Below are 19,243 nucleotides of genomic sequence, written 5' to 3' on the forward strand. Positions count from 1 at the left end.
GGCCCTATAGGGGTCCCGGCGGGGGCGTGGCCAGGGCGGGGTTTGTGTCCGCAGGTGCCAGGTGGGGGCGTGGCCGGGGACGGGGGACGGGGGGGGGGCGGCAGGTGCCGGCGGCGCGGAGCTGCCACAGCGGCCATGGGGCGGCGGGGACCGGGACCGGGGCTGGTCCTGGGGCTGCTGCTGCTGTTGCTGTTGCTGCTGCTGGACGGTGGGACGGGGGGGGCTGAGGGGATAAGGGATTGTGAGGGAACGGGGGGGGTCTGAGAGGACGGGGGGGTGCGAGGGGATGAGGGGACGGGGGGGTCTGAGGGGATAAGGGATTGTGAGGGGATGGGGGGGGTGTGAGGGGACGGGGGGGGTGAGGGGATGAGGGGACGGGGGGGTCTGAGGGGATAAGGGATTGTGAGGGGACAGGGGGGTGTGAGGGGATGGGGGGGGTGAGGGGATGAGGGGACGGGGGGGTCTGAGGGGATAAGGGATTGTGAGGGGACAGGGGGGTGTGAGGGGATGGGGGGTCTGAGGGGATAAGGGATTGTGAGGGGACAGGGGGGTGTGAGGGGATGGGGGGGTGTGAGGGGATGGGGGGTCTTGGGAGGACAGGGGGGTGTGAGGAGATGGGGGGTCTGAGGGGATAAGGGATTGTGAGGGGACGGGGGGGTCTGAGGGGATGGGGGGACAGGGGGGTTCTGAGGGGACAAGGGGCTGTGAGGGGACGGGGGGGTCTGAAGGGGTAAGGGATTGTGAGGGGACAGGGGGAGCGTCAGGGGACGGGGGGGTCTGAGAGGACGGGGAGGTGTGAGGGGATGGGGGGTCTGAGGGGATGGGGGGTCTTGGGAGGACAGGGAGGGTGTGAGGAGATGGGGGGTCTGGGGGGTAAGGGATTGTGAGGGGACGGGGGAGCATCAGGGGACAAGGGGCTCTGAGGGGACAGGGTGGGTGTGAGGGGACGGGGGGAGCATGAGGGGATGAGGGGGATTGTGAGGGGCCGGGGGGGGTCTGAGAGGACGAGGGGGGTCTGAGGGAATGAGGGATTGTGAGGGGACACAGGGGGGTCTGAGGGGATGGGGGGAGCGTGAGGGGACAAGGGGGTCTGAGGGGACACGGTAGGGTTGTGAGGGGACAGGAAAGCGTGAGGGGATGAGGAGGATCACGGGGGGGACGGGGGGGAGCTTTGGGGGGACAGGAGGGTCTGAGGGGACTTAGGGCTGTGAGGGGACAGGGGGTGATTGGGGGATGTGAGGGATCGTGAGGGGCCACGGGGGTCTGAGGGGATCATTTGGGGGGCCGTGGGGGTCTGAGGGGCCACAGGGGTCTGAGGGGATCATTTGGGGGGCCGTGGGGGTCTGAGGGGCCACGGGGGTCTGAGGGGATCATTTGGGGGGCCGTGGGGGTCTGAGGGGCCACAGGGGTCTGAGGGGATCATTTGGGGGGCCGTGGGGGTCTGAGGGGCCACGGGGGTCTGAGGGGATCATTTGGGGGGCCGTGGAGGTCTGAGGGGCCACGGGGGTGTGAGGGATCATGGGAGGACATGAGGATGTGGGGGGGGACATGGGGGGCGTGAGGGGATGAGGGGGGACATTGGGGTGTGAGAGGACATGGGGGGGGGCGGTTCTAGGGGAGTGCGAGGGGATGTGGGGGCTATGGAGGGACACAGAGGGTGACACGGGGGGGGGGTGTCACACCCCCTGTCCCTGCGGGACAGACACATTCCTCGGGGCAGGTTTTTCCGGCTCGGCCATCGCCCCGGATGCCCGGGTCCCCTCCCGGATACCTGAGTGTCCCTGTGTGTGTCCCCCCCCCCTTCCCTCCTCCCATCGTGTCCCCTCCCGGATACCTGGGTGTCCCTGTGTGTGTCCCCCCCCCCCACTTTCCATCGTGTCCCTCTGTGTCCCCAACGTGGCTTTGAGTCGTCACCTTCCCCACAGGTCACTGGGGGACGGTGGCAGCGGATGAGTCAGGTGAGAGGGGGGACAGGGGACACCAAGGGGGGGGGTCCCTGTGGTTTTGGGGGGGGGGGGGGCGGTGTCTTGGGTGCTGATGTCCCATGGTGGGGGGGGACACACGGACACCCATGGGACATCGGGGTCCTGCGTTGGGGGGGGGGTGCCGGGGTTCCCGGAGGCCGGGGTCCCTGATGTCACCCCCCCCACACACACCCCCCTTGCTCTTGTGTGTCCCCCCCCCTCCCCGCAGTGCCGTGCGGGACCCCCGTGCGCAGGCGGGTGGTGGGGGGCACGGGGGCGCGGGCGGGGCAGTGGCCCTGGCAGGTCAGCGTCGCCTTCCGGGGGCGTCACGTCTGCGGGGGGTCCCTCATCGCCCCCGCCTGGGTCCTCACCGCCGCGCACTGCTTCCCGCCGTGAGTAACCTCCCCCCGCACCCCTAAATAATCCCTTGGCACCCCCAAATAGTCCACAGGGACCCCCCCCCCCTGCACCCCCATGCGATCCCCTGGGACCCCCCCCCCCCGCACCCCTAAATAATGCTCTGGGACCCCCCAACTCCCCCAAATAATGCCCTGGGACCCCCCTGCACCCCCAAACACCCCCCACAGACCCCAAATAATCCCCTTCAACCCCTCTGCACCCTCAAACGATCCCCTGAGACCCCCCCCCCGCACCCCCAAACACCCCCCATAGATGTCAAATGATCCCGAGACCCCCCCCCCGCACCCCCAAACACCCCCCACAGACCCCAAATAATCCCCTGGGACCCTCCCTACACCCCCAAATTGATCCCCTTGGACCCCCCCCTGCACCCCCCATAGACCCCAAATGATCCCCTGGGACCCTCCTGGCACCCCAAAACACCCCCCACAGACCCCCAACCCCCCTAAATATCCTCCTGGGACCCCTCTCCTGCACCCCCAATTACCTCCCTGCACCCCCAAATCCTCCACGGCACCCCACAAAACCCCAACCACCCTCCCCGCACCCCTCAAATAACCCCCCGGGACCCCCAACCCCCCCTGGGCCCCCTCCCAAACCCCCCAGGGACCCCAATACCCCCACAGCTGCCCTGAGGGGGACCCCAGTGTTTTTGGGGGGGTGGGGGGGTGGTGGTGGCCCCCAGTGTTTGAGCCACCCCCCCCCCCCCACAGGGAGAACCCCCTCTCTGAGTACCGGGTGACGCTGGGGGCCCTGCAGCTCCTGCCCCCCCCCGCTGACGCCCAGGTGAGGCGGGTGGCCGCCGTCACCCGTCACCCCGCCTACCGCGACGACGACGACGATGTCACCGAGGGACAAAACGACGTCGCCGGGGACCTGGCGCTGGCCCGGCTGGACCCCCCCGCCACCCCCACCCGCCTGGTGCGCCCCATCTGCCTGCCCGGCCCCTCCGTCCGCTTCCCCCCCGGCACCAACTGCACCGTCACCGGCTGGGGGGACATCCGCACCGCCGGTCAGTGTCAGCGGGGACGCGGCCGCGCCGCCGCCAGCACCTACGGGGCGGGGGGGGTGGGTTGGGGACACGTGTCGTCAGGTGTGGTGGCACCCATGAGGTGGGGGACGCTGGTGGCACCAGGTTTGGTGGCACCAGGAGCACCCATGGAGGTTGGGGACACCGTTGTCCCCAGGTGTGGTGGCACCAGGACAGGTTGGGGACAGTCTGGGGACACTCATCCCCAGGTGTGGTGGCACCAGGAGCACCCATGGAGGTGGGGGACAGTCTGGGGACACGTGGCACCAGGTTTGGTGGCACCAGGACAGGTTGGGGACGCTGTTGTCCCCGGGTTTGGTGGCACCAGGAGCACCCATGGAGGTTGGGGACAGTCTGGGGACAGTCTGGGGACACTCATCCCCAGGTTTGGTGGCACCAGGAGCACCCATGGAGGTTGGGGACACCATTGTCCCCAGGTGTGGTGGCACCAGGACAGGTTGGGGACAGTCTGGGGACACTCATCCCCAGGTGTGGTGGCACCAGGAGCACCTATGAGGTTGGGGACAGTCTGGGGACACTCATCCTCAGGTTTGGTGGCACCAGGAGCACCCATGGAGGTGGGGGACACTGTTGTCCCCAGGTGTGGTGGCACCAGGAGCACCCATGAGGTTGGGGACAGTCTGGGGACACGTGGCACCAGGTTTGGTGGCACCAGAACAGGTTGGGGACACTGTTGTCCCCAGGTGTGGTGGCACCAGGACAGGTTGGGGACAGGTTTGGTGGCACTGCCAGCACCCACAGAGGTCGGGGACGGTTTGGGGACAGTCTGGGGACACTCATCCCCAGGTGTGGTGGCACCAGGAGCACCCATGGAGGTGGGGGACAGTCTGGGGACACGTGGCACCAGGTTTGGTGGCACCAGGACAGGTTGGGGACGCTGTTGTCCCCAGGTTTGGTGGCACCAGGAGCACCCATGAGGTTGGGGACAGTCTGGGGACAGTCTGGGGACACTCATCCTCAGGTTTGGTGGCACCAGGAGCACCCATGGAGGTTGGGGACACTGTTGTCCCCAGGTGTGGTGGCACCAGGACAGGTTGGGGACAGTCTGGGGACACTCATCCCCAGGTGTGGTGGCACCAGGACAGGTTGGGGACAGGTTTGGTGGCTCTGCCAGCACCCACGGAGGTCGGGGACGGTTTGGGGACAGTCTGGGGACACTCATCCCCAGGTTTGGTGGCACCAGGAGCACCCATGAGGTTGGGGACGGTTTGGGGACAGTCTGGGGACACTCATCCCCAGGTTTGGTGGCACCAGGACAGGTTGGGGACAGGTTTGGTGGCACTGCCAGCACCCACGGAGGTCGGGGACGGTTTGGGGACAGTCTGGGGACACTCATCCCCAGGTTTGGTGGCACCAGGACAGGTTGGGGACAGGTTTGGTGGCACTGCCAGCACCCACGGAGGTCGGGGACGGTTTGGGGACAGCCCGTGGCCACCGTTGTCCCCGCAGGTCCCCTGCCGCCCCCCAAGACGCTGCAGCAGCTGGAGGTGCCCCTGCTCAGCCACCGCCGCTGCCGCTGCCTCTACGCGGGGACGGGGGACGCCGCCGGCATGGGGACACCGGCCGGGGACACGCTCTGCGCCGGCTTCCCCCAGGGACAGCGCGACGCCTGCCAGGTGGGTGCCACCCCGTCACCCCCGCCCGTGTCACCTCACCCCCCCCCCACGTCCCTCCTCATCCTCCTTCCTGTCCCCAACGTCCCTCCTCATCCTCCCCATGTCCCCAATGTCCCTCCTCATCCTCGTGTCCCCAACGTCCCTCCTCATCCCCTCCGCGTCCGTGCCCCCCAAAATGTCCCTCCTCATCCTCCCTGTGTCCCCAACGTCCCTCTTTGTCCCCTCCACGTCCTTCCACACCCCCTAATGTCCTTCTTCATCCTCCCTCCCTGTCACCAACGTCCCTCTTCATCCTCCCTGTGTCCCCAATGTCCCTCCTCATCCTCCTTCCTGTCCCCCAATGTCCCTCTCCATCCTCCCCGTGTCCCCAATGTCCCTCTTCATCCTGCCTGTGTCCCTCTTCGTCCTCCCCGTGTCCCCAATGTCCCTCCCTGTCCCTGTCGTCCTTCTTCATCCTCTCCCCGTCCTTCCACACCCCAAAATGTCCCTCTTCATCCTCCCCGTGTCCCCAACGTCCCTCCCTGTCCCCACCGTCCCTCTTCATCCTCCCTGTGTCCCCAATGTCCCTCCCTCATCCCCTCCACGTCCCTCTTCATTCTCCCTCCATGTCCCCAATGCGCCTCCCTGTCCCCAATGTCCCTCTTCATCCTCCCTGTGTCCCCAACGTCCCTCCTCATCCTCCTCCCTGTCCCTACCGTCCCTCTTCATCCCCTCCACGTCCTTCCATGCCCCCCAAAATGTCCCTCCTCATCCTCCCTGTGTCCCCAACGTCCCTCTTTGTCCCCTCCCCGTCCTTCCACACCCCCTAATGTCCCTCTTCATCCTCCCCGTGTCCCCAACGTCCCTCCTCATCCTCCTCCGTGTCCCTCTTCATCCTCCCCGTGTCCCCACTGTCCCTCCCTGTCCCCGTCTCTCTTCATCCCCACCACGTCCTTCCACACCCCCCCCGTGTCCCCAACGTCCCTCCTCATCCTCCTCCCTGTCCCCAACGTCCCTCTTCATCCTCCCCGTGTCCCCACTGCCCCCCCGTCCCCCCCGTCCCTCTTCATCCCCTCAACGTCCTTCCACACCCCCCGTGTCCCTCTTCATCCTCCCCGTGTCCCCAACGTCCCTCCTCCTCCTCCTCCTCCGTGTCCCTCTTCATCCTCCTGTCCCCACCGTCCCTCCCTGTCCCCGTCTCTCTTCATCCCCTCCACGTCCTTCCACACCCCCCCGTGCCCCTCTTCATCCTCCCCGTGTCCCCAACGTCCCTCCTCATCCTCCTCCCTGTCCCCAACGTCCCTCTTCATCCTCCCCGTGTCCCCACCGCCCCCCACCATCCCTCTTCATCCCCTCCACGTCCTTCCATGCCCCCCAAAATGTCCCTCCTCATCCTCCCCGTGTCCCCACCGCCCCCCCGTCCCCCACCGTCCCTCTTCATCCCCTCCACGTCCTTCCACACCCCCCCCCGTCCCCCCCCCGTCCCCACCGTCCCCGTCTCCCCGCAGGGTGACTCTGGGGGTCCCCTCTCCTGTCGCGTTGGGGACACCTGGCTGCTGGCGGGGGTGGTGAGCTGGGGGGAGGCCTGCGGGCTGCCCGGCCGTCCCGGCGTCTACACCCGCGCCGCCGCCCACGCCGCCTGGATCGCCGCCGCCGTCCCCGAGGCCCCCCTGCGCCACCCGTCCCTCGCCCCCTTCCCCGAGGACGAGGGACCCTGCGAGGACGGGGACGGCACCCAGGGCTGGCCCCGGCCCCTGCCGCCCCCCCACGCAGCCGGCGGCGCCCACCCGGCCGCTCGCCCCGGCTGCCTCCTCCTCCTCCTCCTCCTGCTGCTGCCCCTCGGCCTGCGCTGAGCACCCCCAGGGGCCGGGGGCACCCAAAAAAAAAAAAGAAAAGGACTCGTGGCGGCTCCCGGCACCCAAGGGCGTGGGGCACAGCACCCCGAAGTGGCACCCACCACCCCAAAGTGGCGCCCATGAAGGATCACGGCACCCAAAAATGGCTCTGGGAACCCTGAATCGGCACCCAAAAATGGTTCGTGGCACCCAAAAATGGCTCGTGGCACCCATGAAGGATCACGGCACCCAAAAATGACTCGTAGGATCCCTGAATTAGCACCCAAAATGGCTCATGGCACCCAAAAACGGCTCTGGGACCCCTGAATCGGCACCCAAGGTGGATTATGGCACCCAAAAATGGCTCGTGGCACCCATGGAGGATCACGGCACCCAAAAATGACTCGTAGGATCCCTGAATTAGCACCCAAAAATGGCTCGTGGCACCCAAAAATGGCTCATGGCACCCATGAAGGATCACGGCACCCAAAAATGGCTCTGGGAACCCTGAATCGGCACCCAAAAACGGCTCGTGGCACCCAAAAATGGCTCTGGGACCCCTGAATCGGCACCCAAGGTGGATTATGGCACCCAAAAATGGCTCGTGGCACCCAAAAATGGCTCTGGGAACCCTGAATCGGCACCCAAGGTGGATTATGGCACCCAAAAATGGCTCGTGGCACCCATGAAGGATCACGGCACCCAAAAATGAGTCACAGCACCCCAAGTTGGCACCCACAGCAGCTCCTGGCACCCAAAGACGTTCACAGCACCCCAAGGTGGCACCCAGAAATGAGCCGTGGCACCCCAAGGTGGCACCCAGCACCCCAAGGTGGCACCCAAGATGGATCGTGGCACCCAGAAATGAGTTGTGGCACCCCAAGGTGGCACCCAGCACCCCAAGGTGGCACCCAAGATGGATCGTGGCACCCAAAAATGAGTCATGGCACCCCAAGGTGGCACCCAGCACCCCAAGGTGGCACCCAAGATGGATTGTGGCACCCAGAAATGAGCCGTGGCACCCCAAGGTGGCACCCAGCACCCCAAGGTGGCACCCAAGATGGACCGTGGCACCCAGCACCCCAAGGTGCCTCCCATGAAGGACCGTGGCACCCAAAAATGAGTCGTGGCACCCCAAGGTGGCACCCAGCACCCCAAGGTGGCACCCAAGATGGATCGTGGCACCCAGAAATGAGTCGTGGCACCCCAAGGTGGCTCCCAGCACCCCAAGGTGGCACCCAAGATGGATCGTGGCACCCAGAAATGAGTCGTGGCACCCCAAGGTGGCACCCAGCACCCCAAGGTGGCACCCAAGATGGATCGTGGCACCCAAAAATGAGTCGTGGCACCCCAAGGTGGCACCCAGCACCCCAAGGTGGCACCCAAGATGGATTGTGGCACCCAGAAATGAGTCGTGGCACCCCAAGGTGGCTCCCAGCACCCCAAGGTGTCTCCCATGAAGGACCGTGGCACCCAAAAATGAGTCGTGGCACCCCAAGGTGGCTCCCAGCACCCCAAGGTGGCACCCAAGATGGATCGTGGCACCCAGAAATGAGTCGTGGCACCCCAAGGTGGCTCCCAGCACCCCAAGGTGGCACCCAGAAATGAGCCGTGGCACCCCAAGGTGGCACCCAGCACCCCAAGGTGGCACCCAAGATGGATTGTGGCACCCAGAAATGAGCCGTGGCACCCCAAGGTGGCACCCAGCACCCCAAGGTGGCACCCAAGATGGACCGTGGCACCCAGCACCCCAAGGTGCCTCCCATGAAGGACCGTGGCACCCAAAAATGAGTCGTGGCACCCCAAGGTGGCACCCAGCACCCCAAGGTGGCACCCAAGATGGATCGTGGCACCCAGAAATGAGTCGTGGCACCCCAAGGTGGCTCCCAGCACCCCAAGGTGGCACCCAAGATGGATCGTGGCACCCAGAAATGAGTCGTGGCACCCCAAGGTGGCACCCAGCACCCCAAGGTGGCACCCAAGATGGATCGTGGCACCCAAAAATGAGTCGTGGCACCCCAAGGTGGCACCCAGCACCCCAAGGTGGCACCCAAGATGGATTGTGGCACCCAGAAATGAGTCGTGGCACCCCAAGGTGGCTCCCAGCACCCCAAGGTGTCTCCCATGAAGGACCGTGGCACCCAAAAATGAGTCGTGGCACCCCAAGGTGGCTCCCAGCACCCCAAGGTGGCACCCAAGATGGATCGTGGCACCCAGAAATGAGTCGTGGCACCCCAAGGTGGCTCCCAGCACCCCAAGGTGGCACCCAAGATGGATCGTGGCACCCAGAAATGAGTCGTGGCACCCCAAGGTGGCTCCCAGCACCCCAAGGTGTCTCCCATGAAGGACCGTGGCACCCAAAAATGAGTCGTGGCACCCCAAGGTGGCTCCCAGCACCCCAAGGTGGCACCCAAGATGGATCATGGCACCCAGAAATGAGTCGTGGCACCCCAAGGTGGCACCCAGCACCCCAAGGTGGCACCCAAAAATGAGTCGTGGCACCCCAAGGTGGCACCCAGCACCCCAAGGTGTCTCCCATGAAGGACCGTGGCACCCAAAAATGAGTCGTGGCACCCCAAGGTGGCTCCCAGCACCCCAAGGTGTCTCCCAGCACCCCAAGGTGCCTCCCATGAAGGACCGTGGCACCCAAAAATGAGCCGTGGCACCCCAAGGTGGCACCCAGCACCCCAAGGTGCCTCCCATGAAGGACCGTGGCACCCAGAAATGAGTCGTGGCACCCCAAGGTGTCTCCCAGCACCCCAAGGTGCCTCCCATGAAGGCCCGTGCCACCCCAAACTGCCACCCCCGATGGATCGCAGCACCCACGATGGCTGACAGCACCCAAAACTCGAGGCGCCCCAACTTGGCACCCGCACCGGTTCGTAGCACCCGCCCCCCCCCCATAACCCCTCTCCCCCTTTCCCCAATAAACACCCGAGCACCCCACCTCCACCATCCTCCTTTATGGGTGCTGGGACACCCCCACAACGGGCGGGGGGACGTGGGTGACACCCCCCCCCCCCAAAAAACGTCCTTGTAGGGTTGGGGGGTGTAGGCTGAGCCCGGCCACAACTCGCCGCAGCGATGGCACCGTCACTTCTTGGCCACCTTGGCCTGCTTGTGCTTCGGGGGGGCCCAGCGCAGGCAGATGGAGTCCACTGAGGGGGAGGGGGGAATGAGAGCTGTGGGGTGCCCCCCCCCCCCCCCGCTTTAATTAGGGTTCGTTAAGGGTTAACGACGTACCGGTGATGGGCGGCTTCTTGTACTGGGCGCTCTTGAGGTGCTCCTCCACCAGCTTGGGGGTGACGCAGATGACGTGCTGGCCCTTCCAGTACTTCACCATGTTCAGGGACTGGAGGGTGCTGATGATGTCGGTCTGCGTGATGCTGGTCATCTGGCTGCGGGGCACTGGGGGGTTACTGGGAGCACTGGGAGGGGGGAACGGGGGGGGCTGGGAGCACTGGGAGGGTGCTGGGAGCACTGGGAGGGGGAACGGGGGGCTGGGGGGGGGCTGGGGGGGGGAGGGCTGGCAGCTGGCTGGGGGGGGAAGGGGGTGCTGGGAGCACTGGGAGGGTACTGGGAGCACTGGGAGGGTACTGGGAGCACTGGGAGGGGGAACGGGGGCTGGGAGCACTGGGGTGGTGCTGGGAGCACTGGGGGGGTACTGGGAGTACTGGGAGGGTACTGGGAGCACTGGGAGGGGGAACGGGGTGCTGGGAGTACTGGGGGGGTACTGGGAGCACTGGGAGAGGGAACGGGGGGCTGGGGGGGGGCTGGGAGCACTGGGGGGTTACTGGGAGCACTGGGAGGGGGAAGGGGGCACTGGGGGCACTAGGGGAGTGCTGGGAGCACTGGGGGGGTACTGGGAGTACTGGGAGGGGGAACAGGGTGCTGGGAGCACTGGGGTGGTGCTGGGAGCACTGGGGGGGTACTGGGAGTACTGGGAGGGTACTGGGAGCACTGGGAGGGGGAACGGGGGGCTGGGGGGGGGCTGGGGGGGGGAGGGCTGGCAGCTGGCTGGGGGGGGAAGGGGGTGCTGGGAGCACTGGGGGGTTACTGGGAGCACTGGGGGGGGGAACGGGGTGCTGGGAGCACTGGGGGGGTACTGGGAGCACTGGGAGGGGGAACGGGGGGCTGGGGGGGGCTGGGAGCACTGGGGGGTTACTGGGAGCACTGGGAGGGGGAAGGGGGCACTGGGGGCACTAGGGGAGTGCTGGGAGCACTGGGGGGGTACTGGGAGTACTGGGAGGGGGAACAGGGTGCTGGGAGCACTGGGGGGGTGCTGGGAGCACTGGGGGGGTGCTGGGAGCACTGGGAGGGGGAACGGGGGGCTGGGGGGGGCTGGGAGCACTGGGGGGGTACTGGGAGCACTGGGAGGGGGAACGGGGGGCTGGGGGGGGCTGGGAGCACTGGGAGGGGGAATGGGGGGCTCGGGGGGGCTGGGGGGGGGGAGGGCTGGCAGCTGGCTGGGGGGGTACTGGGAGTACTGGGAGGGTACTGGGAGCACTGGGAGGGGGAACGGGGTGCTGGGAGCACTGGGGGGGGCTGGCAGCTGGCTGGGGGGGGGAAGGGGGTGCTGGGAGCACTGGGAGGGTACTGGGAGGACTGGGAAGGGGTTACTGGGAGGACTGGGAAGGGGTTACTGGGAGAGGGCTGGCAGCTGGCTGGGGGGGGAAGGGGGTGCTGGGAGCACTGGGGGGGGGTTACTGGGAGCACTGGGAAGGGGAATGGGGGAGGGCTGGCAGCTGGCTGGGGGTGGGGAATGGGGTGCTGGGAGCACTGGGAGGGTACTGGGAGGACTGGAGGGCGTACTGGGAGAGGGCTGGCAGCTGGCTGGGGGGGAGTAAGGGAGTACTGGGAGCACTGGGGGGTTACTGGGAGCACTGGGGGGTTACTGGGAGCACTGGGGGGTTACTGGTGGGTATCGGGATGGAGAAGGTGCCTGGGGACCTCCAGCAGCACTCAAGCCCCAGGGCTACTGGGAGGTACTGGTGCGTTACTGGGAGTCACTGGTGCGTTACTGGTGGGTTATTGGGAGTCACTGGTGCATTACTGGTGCATTACTGGTGGTTACTGGTGGTTACTGGTGGTTACTGGTGCCCTCCTGAGCTCCCTGATGGAGCAGCTGACCCAGAGGTCACACAGGACCCGTGACCCTGCGTTACTGGAATCACTGGGACGGGGTTACTGGTGCTACTGGGAGACTACTGGGTGGTTACCAGCCTTACTGGGAAGCTACTGGCCTTTCTGGGAAGCTACTGGCCTTACTGGGAAGCTACTGGCCTTACTGGGAAGCTACTGGCCTTACTGGGAAGCTCCCAGTCCCCCCCAGGACTCAGTGATGGAGACTTTGTCGCACAAGTCCCCAGGTTCTCCAGCAGCACCCAGCCTTACTGGTGGGATATGGGGTTACTGGTGCTACTGGGAGACCACTGGGTGGTTACTGGCCTTACTGGGAAGCTACTGGCCTTACTGGGAAGCTACTGGCCTTACTGGGAGGCTCCCAGTCCCCCCCAGGACTCAGTGATGGAGACTTTGTCCCACAAGCCCCCAGGTTCTCCAGCAGCACCTGACGTTACTGGTGGGTTATGGGGTTACTGGTGCTACTGGGAGACCACTGGGTGGTTACCAGCCTTACTGGGAAGCTACTGGCCTTACTGGGAAGCTACTGGTCTTACTGGGAGGCTCCCAGTCCCCCCCAGGACTCAGTGATGGAGACTTTGTCGCACAAGCCCCCAGGTTCTCCAGCAGCACCTGACGTTACTGGTGGGTTATGGGGTTACTGGTGCTACTGGGAGACCACTGGGTGGTTACCAGCCTTACTGGGAAGCTACTGGTCTTACTGGGAAGCTACTGGCCTTACTGGGAAGCTACTGGCCTTACTGGGAGGCTCCCAGTCCCCCCCAGGACTCAGTGATGGAGACTTTGTCCCACAAGCCCCCAGGTTCTCCAGCAGCACCTGACGTTACTGGTGGGTTATGGGGTTACTGGTGCTACTGGGAGACCACTGGGTGGTTACCGGCCTTACTGGGAAGCTACTGGCCTTACTGGGAAGCTACTGGCCTTACTGGGAAGCTACTGGCCTTACTGGGAAGCTCCCAGTCCTCCCCAGGACTCAGTGATGGAGACTTTGTCCCACAAGCCCCCAGGTTCTCCAGCAGCACCCGACGTTACCGGTGGGTTATGGGGTTACTGGTGCTACTGGGAGACCACTGGGTGGTTACCAGCCTTACTGGGAAGGTACTGGCCTTACTGGGAAGCTACTGGTCTTACTGGGAGGCTCCCAGTCCCCCCCAGGACTCAGTGATGGAGACTTTGTCCCACAAGCCCCCAGGTTCTCCAGCAGCACCTGATGTTACCGGTGGGTTATGGGGTTACTGGTGGGTTATGGGGTTACTGGTGCTACTGGGAGACCACTGGGTGGTTACTGGTCTTACTGGGAAGCTACTGGCCTTACTGGGAAGCTACTGGCCTTACTGGGAAGCTCCCAGTCCCCCCCAGGACTCAGTGATGGAGACTTTGTCCCACAAGCCCCCAGGTTCTCCAGCAGCACCCGACGTTACCGGTGGGTTTACGGGGTTACCGGTGGGTTACTGGTGGTTACTGGCGTGTTACTGGGAGTCACTGGTGGTTACTGGTGCCCACCTGAGGTCCTTGATGGAGAGGGTTCCCCGGAAGTCCCTCAGGATCTCCAGCAGCACCCAGGACCAGTAACTGCGGTAGCTCAGCTTGCCCAGGTCCGACAGCGGCTTCTCGGGGGACCCCACCGTGCTCTCCAGCTTGGACAGCTCGTAACCTGGGGGGGGGGCACCCCTTTTTGGTGCACCCACCCCCTTTTTTTGGGGCACCCACCCCCTTTTCGGGGCCCCCCACCCCCTTTTTTTGGGGCCCCCCCACCCCTGACTCACTGAAGGCGATGAGGAACTTGCCGTAGCCGCGGCGCTGGTACGGCGGCAGCGTCAGGATGCAGGCGACGTTGTTGCCGTCGGGGGACTCCTTCTCCTACGCGGCGGGGGGGGGGGGGGGGGAGGCCACGGTGACGCCGCCGCGGTGACGCCGCCGCGGTGACGCCGCCGCCGCGGTGCCGCGGGTTACCTTGGAGAAGTAGCCGACGATGTGGGCGCCCTGGCGATCCACCTCGGTCAGGAGGTAGAAGACGAAGGGTTCGACGTCGAAGTAAAGGGTCTTGTGGTCCAGGAAGAGCTTGGCCAAGAGGCAGAGGTTCTGGCAGTAGATCTGGAAGGGGGGGGGGGGGGGGGGGGGGGGGGGGGGGGGGGGGCGTGTGACGTCACGGGTGATGTCACGTGACGTCACGCGACATCACCCGTGATGTCACAACCCCCCAGTCCCCGGTACCTTGTGGTCTTTGCCGTCCACCTCGTAGACGGAGATGTTGCTCTTGCGGTAGATCTCCCGCCCCGGCGGCTGTCGCCACTGGCACTGGCCCTTGGGTGACGTCACGGGTGACGTCACGCGTGACATCACGCGTGTCGGTTTTTCACCCCACCCCGAACGCGGCGTGGGCGCGTCACACGCGTGTCCGTGCACACACACACCCCCCCCCCCCCCCCCCCCCCCCCGTCTCGCACCTCAGGCCCCGCGCGTGTTCCCCCCGCTCGCATGCTGCGGGCGTGTCACGCGTGTCGCGGGCGTGTCGCACACGTGTGCTTCCCCCTTTTGGTGCGCTCAGACCCCGCGGCAGCGCTGGGGCTGCCCCAGACTCTGCGCATGTGTCCCTGTGTCCCCACCCGCCATGTGTCACACGTCACAGGCACATCACACGCGTGTCACCCATGTCACACGCTTGTCACACACGTGTGCTTCCCCCTTTTAGCACACTCAGACCCCATGGCAGCGCCGGGGCTGCCCCAGACTCTGCGTGTGAGTCCCTGTCCCCCCCCGCCGTGTGTCACACACGCCCCATGCATCCCAGGTGTGTCACATGTCACAGGTACGTCACACACGTGTCACCCATGTCACACGCATGTCACACACGTGTGCTTCCCCCTTTTAGCACGCTCAAACCCCACGGCAGCGCCGGGGCTGCCCCAGACTCTGTGTGTGAGTCCCTGTCCCCCCCCCCCCCCCCCCCCCCACGTGTCACACACGTCACATGCATCCCAGGTATGTCACACACATGTCACACATCACACGCATGTCACACACGTGTGCTCCCACTTTTAGCACGCTCAAACCCCACGGCAGCGCCGGGGCTGCCCCAGACTCTGCGCGCGTGTCCCTGTCCGCCCCCCCCCCGCCCCACACACACACCCCCGCCCCGCGTCCCCCCTCGCGTGTCGCACGCGTGTCGCACGCGTGTCGCACGCGTGTCGCACCAGGTGGAGGCGGTAGGTGCGCTCGAACTTCATGTACTTGAGGCAGTACTCGCAGATCCAGAGCTTGGGCTGCTTCCCGTAGTCCTCGGGGAAGGGCGAGAAGTACCAGGCGTCGATCTCGAAGTGCCCGATGTGGATCTTGTCCACGTACTTCACCTTCGTGATCTGGGGGGGGGGGGGCACCGGCTTTGGGGGACCCCCCTGGGACCCCCCCCAGACTGCAGGGAATCCCTGGGGAACCCCTGGACACGCGCGCACCCCCCCCCCCCCCCCCCAAAAGCACAGGGAACTTCTCCAGACACCTGGGGACCCTCAGGGACCCCCCCCCCCCCAGCCCAGGACCCCCCAAGACCCCTCAGGGACCCCCCCAGACCCCTCAGCCCCCCCCCCCCCTCCCCGGACCCCCCCAGGACCCTTCAGGGACCCCCCCAGACCCCTTGGAGACCCTCAGCCCCCCTCCCCCCCCCGGCCCAGGACCCCCCAGACCCCCCAGGGACCCCCAGACCCCCCCCAGCCCCCCCCCCCCGACCCCCCCCGGACCCCCCCAGACCCCTTGGGGACCCTCAGGGACCCCCCCAGACCCCTCAGCCCCCCCCCCAGGACCCTTCAGGGATCCCCCCAGGGACCCCCCCAGACCCCTCAACCCCCCCCCCCCAGACCCCTCAGCCCCCCCCTCAGGACCCCCCCAGACCCCTTGGGGACCCCCAGACCCCTCAGCCCCCCCCTCAGGACCCCCCCAGACCCCTTGGGGACCCCCAGACCCCTCAGCCCCCCCCTCAGGACCCCCCCAGACCCCTTGGGGACCCCCAGACCCTTCAGCCCCCCCCTCAGGACCCCCCCAGACCCCTTGGGGACCCCCCCAGACCCCTCAGCCCCCCCCTCAGGACCCCCCCAGCCCTCACCGCCTCGTGCTCCTTCTCCAGCGCCGCCGTGGTGGGGTCCATCTCGGCGTAGGTCTGCAAGGGGCGCCCAGTAAGGCCCAGTAAGGCCCAGTAAGGCCCAGTGGAACGTCTCAGGAACCCCCAAGGCCTCCCCAGTACCTCCCAGGACCCCCCTAACGTCTTCCCAGTAACCTCCAGTTGCCTCCCAGTGATCCTTGACCCCCTCCCAGTTCCTCCCAGCACCCCCTAATGCCCTCCCAGTGCGTCCCAGTCCCTCCCAGCACCCCCATACCCCCTCCCAGTTCCTCCCAGCACCCCCTAATGCTCTCCCAGTGCCTCCCAGTTCCCCCCAAGTCCCTCCCAGCGCCCCTGTACCCCCTCCCAGTGCCCCCCAGTGCCCCCTCACCCCCTCCCAGTGTCCTCCAGCACCCCCATACCCCCTCCCAGTGCTCCCCAGTCCCCCCGTACCCCCTCCCAGTCCCTCCCAGCACCCCTGTACCCCCTCCCAGTCCCTCCCAGCGCCCCTGTACCCCCTCCCAGTGCCCCCCAGCGCCCCCGTACCCCCTCCCAGTGCCCCCATACCCCCTCCCAGTGCCTCCCAGCACCCTCCCAGTACCGCCGTACCCCCTCCCAGCGCCCCCGTACCCCCTCCCAGTGCCCCCATACCCCCTCCCAGTGCCTCCCAGCACCCTCCCAGTGCCTCCCAGTCCCTCCCAGCGCCCCCGTACCCCCTCCCAGCGCCCCCGTACCCCCTCCCAGCGCCCCCCATCGCCCCCGTACCCCCTCCCAGTCCCTCCCAGCGCCCCCGTACCCCCTCCCAGCGCCCCCCATCACCCCCGTACCCCCTCCCAGTCCCTCCCAGTGCCCTCCCAGCACCTTCTGGACGTGGTTGATCTCATCGTGCTTGCGTTTCTGGTTGCGGGTGATCTTGCGCTCGGGCTGCTCGGCCAACTCCCCCAGGAACTGCTCCGAGCTCTTCTGCACCGCCTCCTTCAGCGTCTTGCTCAGCGCCAGCCGGTTCTTGTCCACCCACTCGTCCAGCCGGCGGTTAACTGGGAGCACTGGGAGCTCAGTGGGAACCCTGCCTTCCCCCACCACCTCCCAGTCCCTCCCAGTTCCCCTCCCAGTACTCACAGCCCACGTAGTGGACGTAATATTCCTCGCGCCCCTCCTGCTCGTTCAGCCGGGACTGGATCACCTCCGCCGAGTCTGCGGGGAGGGAACTGGGACCAGTGCTCGCGCCGGACTGGGACCGGTCGGAGGCCTGGAGAGCCCTCGCCCAGTTTGGACTGAGGGGGGTGTACTGGTGCTGCCCAGGCCCGCTGGGATGGGGTTATACTGGTCCCAGTCCCGCTGGGATGGGGGTTATACTGGTCCCAGTCCCGCTGGGATGGGGGTTATACTGGTCCCAGTTATCCCAGTGCTGCTGGGATGGGGTTATACTGGTCCCAGTCCCGCTGGGATGAGGGTTATACTGGTCCCAGTTATCCCAGTGCTGCTGGGATGGGGGTTATACTGGTCCCAGTCCCGCTGGGATGGGGGTTATACTGGTCCCAGTTCTCCCAGTCCCAGCCCCACACGGGTCCCAGTTCTCCCAGTCCCGGCCCCACACGGGTCCCAGTTCTCCCAGTCCCGGCCCCACACGGGTCCCGGCCCCACACGGGTCCCAGCACTCCCAGTCCCGGCCCCACACGGGTCCCAGCGCTCCCAGTGCTGCTGGGATGGGGGTTATACTGGTCCCAGTTCTCCCAGTCCCGGCCCCACACGGGTCCCAGTTCTCCCAGTCCCGGCCCCACACGGGTCCCAGCGCTCCCAGTGCTGCTGGGATGGGGGTTATACTGGTCCCAGTTCTCCCAGTCCCGGCCCCACACGGGTCCCAGTTCTCCCAGTCCCGGCCCCACACGGGTCCCAGCGCTCCCAGTCCCGGCCCCACACGGGTCCCAGTTCTCCCAGTCCCGGCCCCACACGGGTCCCAGCACTCCCAGTCCCGGCCCCACACGGGTCCCAGCGCTCCCAGTGCTGCTGGGATGGGGGTTATACTGGTCCCAGTTCTCCCAGTCCCGGCCCCACACGGGTCCCAGTTCTCCCAGTCCCGGCCCCACACGGGTCCCAGCGCTCCCAGTCCCGGCCCCACACGGGTCCCAGCGCTCCCGGCCCCGCTCACGCCAGGTGCCGTCGGCCCGCCGGCACAGGTACGTCTCCCCGATCTCCACCGTCACCTCCGCCTCCCGCGGCGGCGGCGGGGGCGGCGGCGAGGCCGAAGATGCCGCTGGGGCCCTCCCGGCCGCCGCCGCCGCCGTCGCTTCCTCGGGGCCTCCCCCACGGGGCCGCCCGGCCTCGGGGCTGCCGCTGCCGCCGCCGCCGCCTCCTCCCGCCGCCTCCGGGGCCGCTCCGGGGCCGCCGCCGCCGCCGCCGCCGCCCGGGCCTGCCGCCGTCTCCGCCATGTCCGTCCTCCCCGGCCGTCGCGCCGGAAGTGGCGTCAGAGGCGCGACGAGAGTGGTGAGCGCGGGACGCGAGGCGGGCGTTGCTAAGAGACCGGGGGGAGGGCGGCAGGGGGGGCGGGACCGCGCGTTGCTAGGAGACGGCGGAGTGGGTGCAGAGGGGCGGGGCCGAGCGTTGCTAGGAGACGGCGGAGCGCCGGCCCGCCACTGTCCCAGCGTGCCTTGCGGCACCCCAGTGCCCCCCCCAGTGCTCCCAGTAACCCCCAGGGACCCTCCCAGTGCCTCCCAGTACTCCCAGTAACCCCCAGGGACCCTCCCAGTGCCTCCCAGTTCATCCCAGTTCCCCCCCAGTGCTCCCAGTAACCCACCAGTGTCCCTCCCAGTGACCCCAGTTGCCCCCCAGTGCTCCCAGTAACCCCCCAGGGACCCTCCCAGTGCCTCCCAGTGCCTCCCAGTAACCCCACAGTTCATCCCAGTTCCCCCCCCAGTGCTCCCAGTAACCCACTAGTGTCCCTCCCAGTGCCTCCCAGTGCCTCCCAGTGCTCCCAGTAACCCACCAGGGACCCTCCCAGTGCCTCCCAGTGCTCCCAGTCCCCCCCCAGTTCATCCCAGTTCCCCCCCAGTGCTCCCAGTAACCCACCAGTGTCCCTCCCAGTGACGCCAGTTCCCCCCCCCGTGCTCCCAGTAACCCCCAGGAACCCTCCCAGTCCCCCCAGTTCA

At 66.9% G+C, this 19,243-nt stretch overlaps 2 protein-coding genes across 2 annotated transcripts; one reads left to right on the plus strand and one right to left on the minus strand.

Annotated features, from left to right (window-relative positions):
* Positions 1 to 95: 95 nt before the first annotated feature.
* LOC129199015 (serine protease 33-like) lies at positions 96 to 9,809 on the plus strand. The gene is made up of 10 exons (XM_054808730.1): positions 96 to 208; positions 1,926 to 1,958; positions 2,194 to 2,356; positions 3,098 to 3,396; positions 4,885 to 5,051; positions 6,539 to 7,064; positions 7,341 to 7,677; positions 8,437 to 8,489; positions 9,446 to 9,485; positions 9,610 to 9,809. The coding sequence occupies exons 1-6, from the start codon at positions 136 to 138 to the stop codon at positions 6,881 to 6,883; spliced, it is 1,080 nt and encodes a 359-aa protein (XP_054664705.1). The 5' UTR covers positions 96 to 135; the 3' UTR covers positions 6,884 to 7,064; positions 7,341 to 7,677; positions 8,437 to 8,489; positions 9,446 to 9,485; positions 9,610 to 9,809.
* A 14-nt stretch (positions 9,810 to 9,823) lies between these two features.
* On the minus strand, positions 9,824 to 18,677 carry KAT8 (lysine acetyltransferase 8). The gene is made up of 11 exons (XM_054808707.1): positions 18,247 to 18,677; positions 17,217 to 17,291; positions 16,959 to 17,134; positions 16,104 to 16,157; positions 15,202 to 15,366; positions 14,222 to 14,311; positions 13,961 to 14,101; positions 13,774 to 13,867; positions 13,511 to 13,661; positions 10,109 to 10,263; positions 9,824 to 10,023 (listed from the first exon to the last, which is right to left on the minus strand). The coding sequence occupies exons 1-11, from the start codon at positions 18,524 to 18,526 to the stop codon at positions 9,959 to 9,961; spliced, it is 1,446 nt and encodes a 481-aa protein (XP_054664682.1). The 5' UTR covers positions 18,527 to 18,677; the 3' UTR covers positions 9,824 to 9,958.
* Positions 18,678 to 19,243: the final 566 nt, after the last annotated feature.

This window comes from Grus americana, chromosome 39, assembly GCF_028858705.1.
Source record: "Grus americana isolate bGruAme1 chromosome 39, bGruAme1.mat, whole genome shotgun sequence".
Classification (NCBI taxonomy): Eukaryota; Metazoa; Chordata; class Aves; order Gruiformes; family Gruidae; genus Grus; species Grus americana.

What these genes read in the sequence shown, in the direction of transcription:
- LOC129199015 (XM_054808730.1), top strand. Translation starts at nt 136, where the DNA reads ATGGGGCGGCGGGGACCGGGACCGGGGCTGGTCCTGGGGCTGCTGCTG. An exon ending in GGGGGACATCCGCACCGCCG is followed by an intron (nt 3,397 to 4,884) that starts GTCAGTGTCAGC and finishes TTGTCCCCGCAG; the next exon opens with GTCCCCTGCCGCCCCCCAAG. An exon ending in GACAGCGCGACGCCTGCCAG is followed by an intron (nt 5,052 to 6,538) that starts GTGGGTGCCACC and finishes GTCTCCCCGCAG; the next exon opens with GGTGACTCTGGGGGTCCCCT.
- KAT8 (XM_054808707.1), bottom strand. Translation starts at nt 18,526, where the DNA reads ATGGCGGAGACGGCGGCAGGCCCGGGCGGCGGCGGCGGCGGCGGCGGC. An exon ending in GCGGGCCGACGGCACCTGGC is followed by an intron (nt 17,292 to 18,246) that starts GTGAGCGGGGCC and finishes CCCTCCCCGCAG; the next exon opens with ACTCGGCGGAGGTGATCCAG. An exon ending in GCACCTACCGCCTCCACCTG is followed by an intron (nt 14,312 to 15,201) that starts GTGCGACACGCG and finishes ACGTCACCCAAG; the next exon opens with GGCCAGTGCCAGTGGCGACA.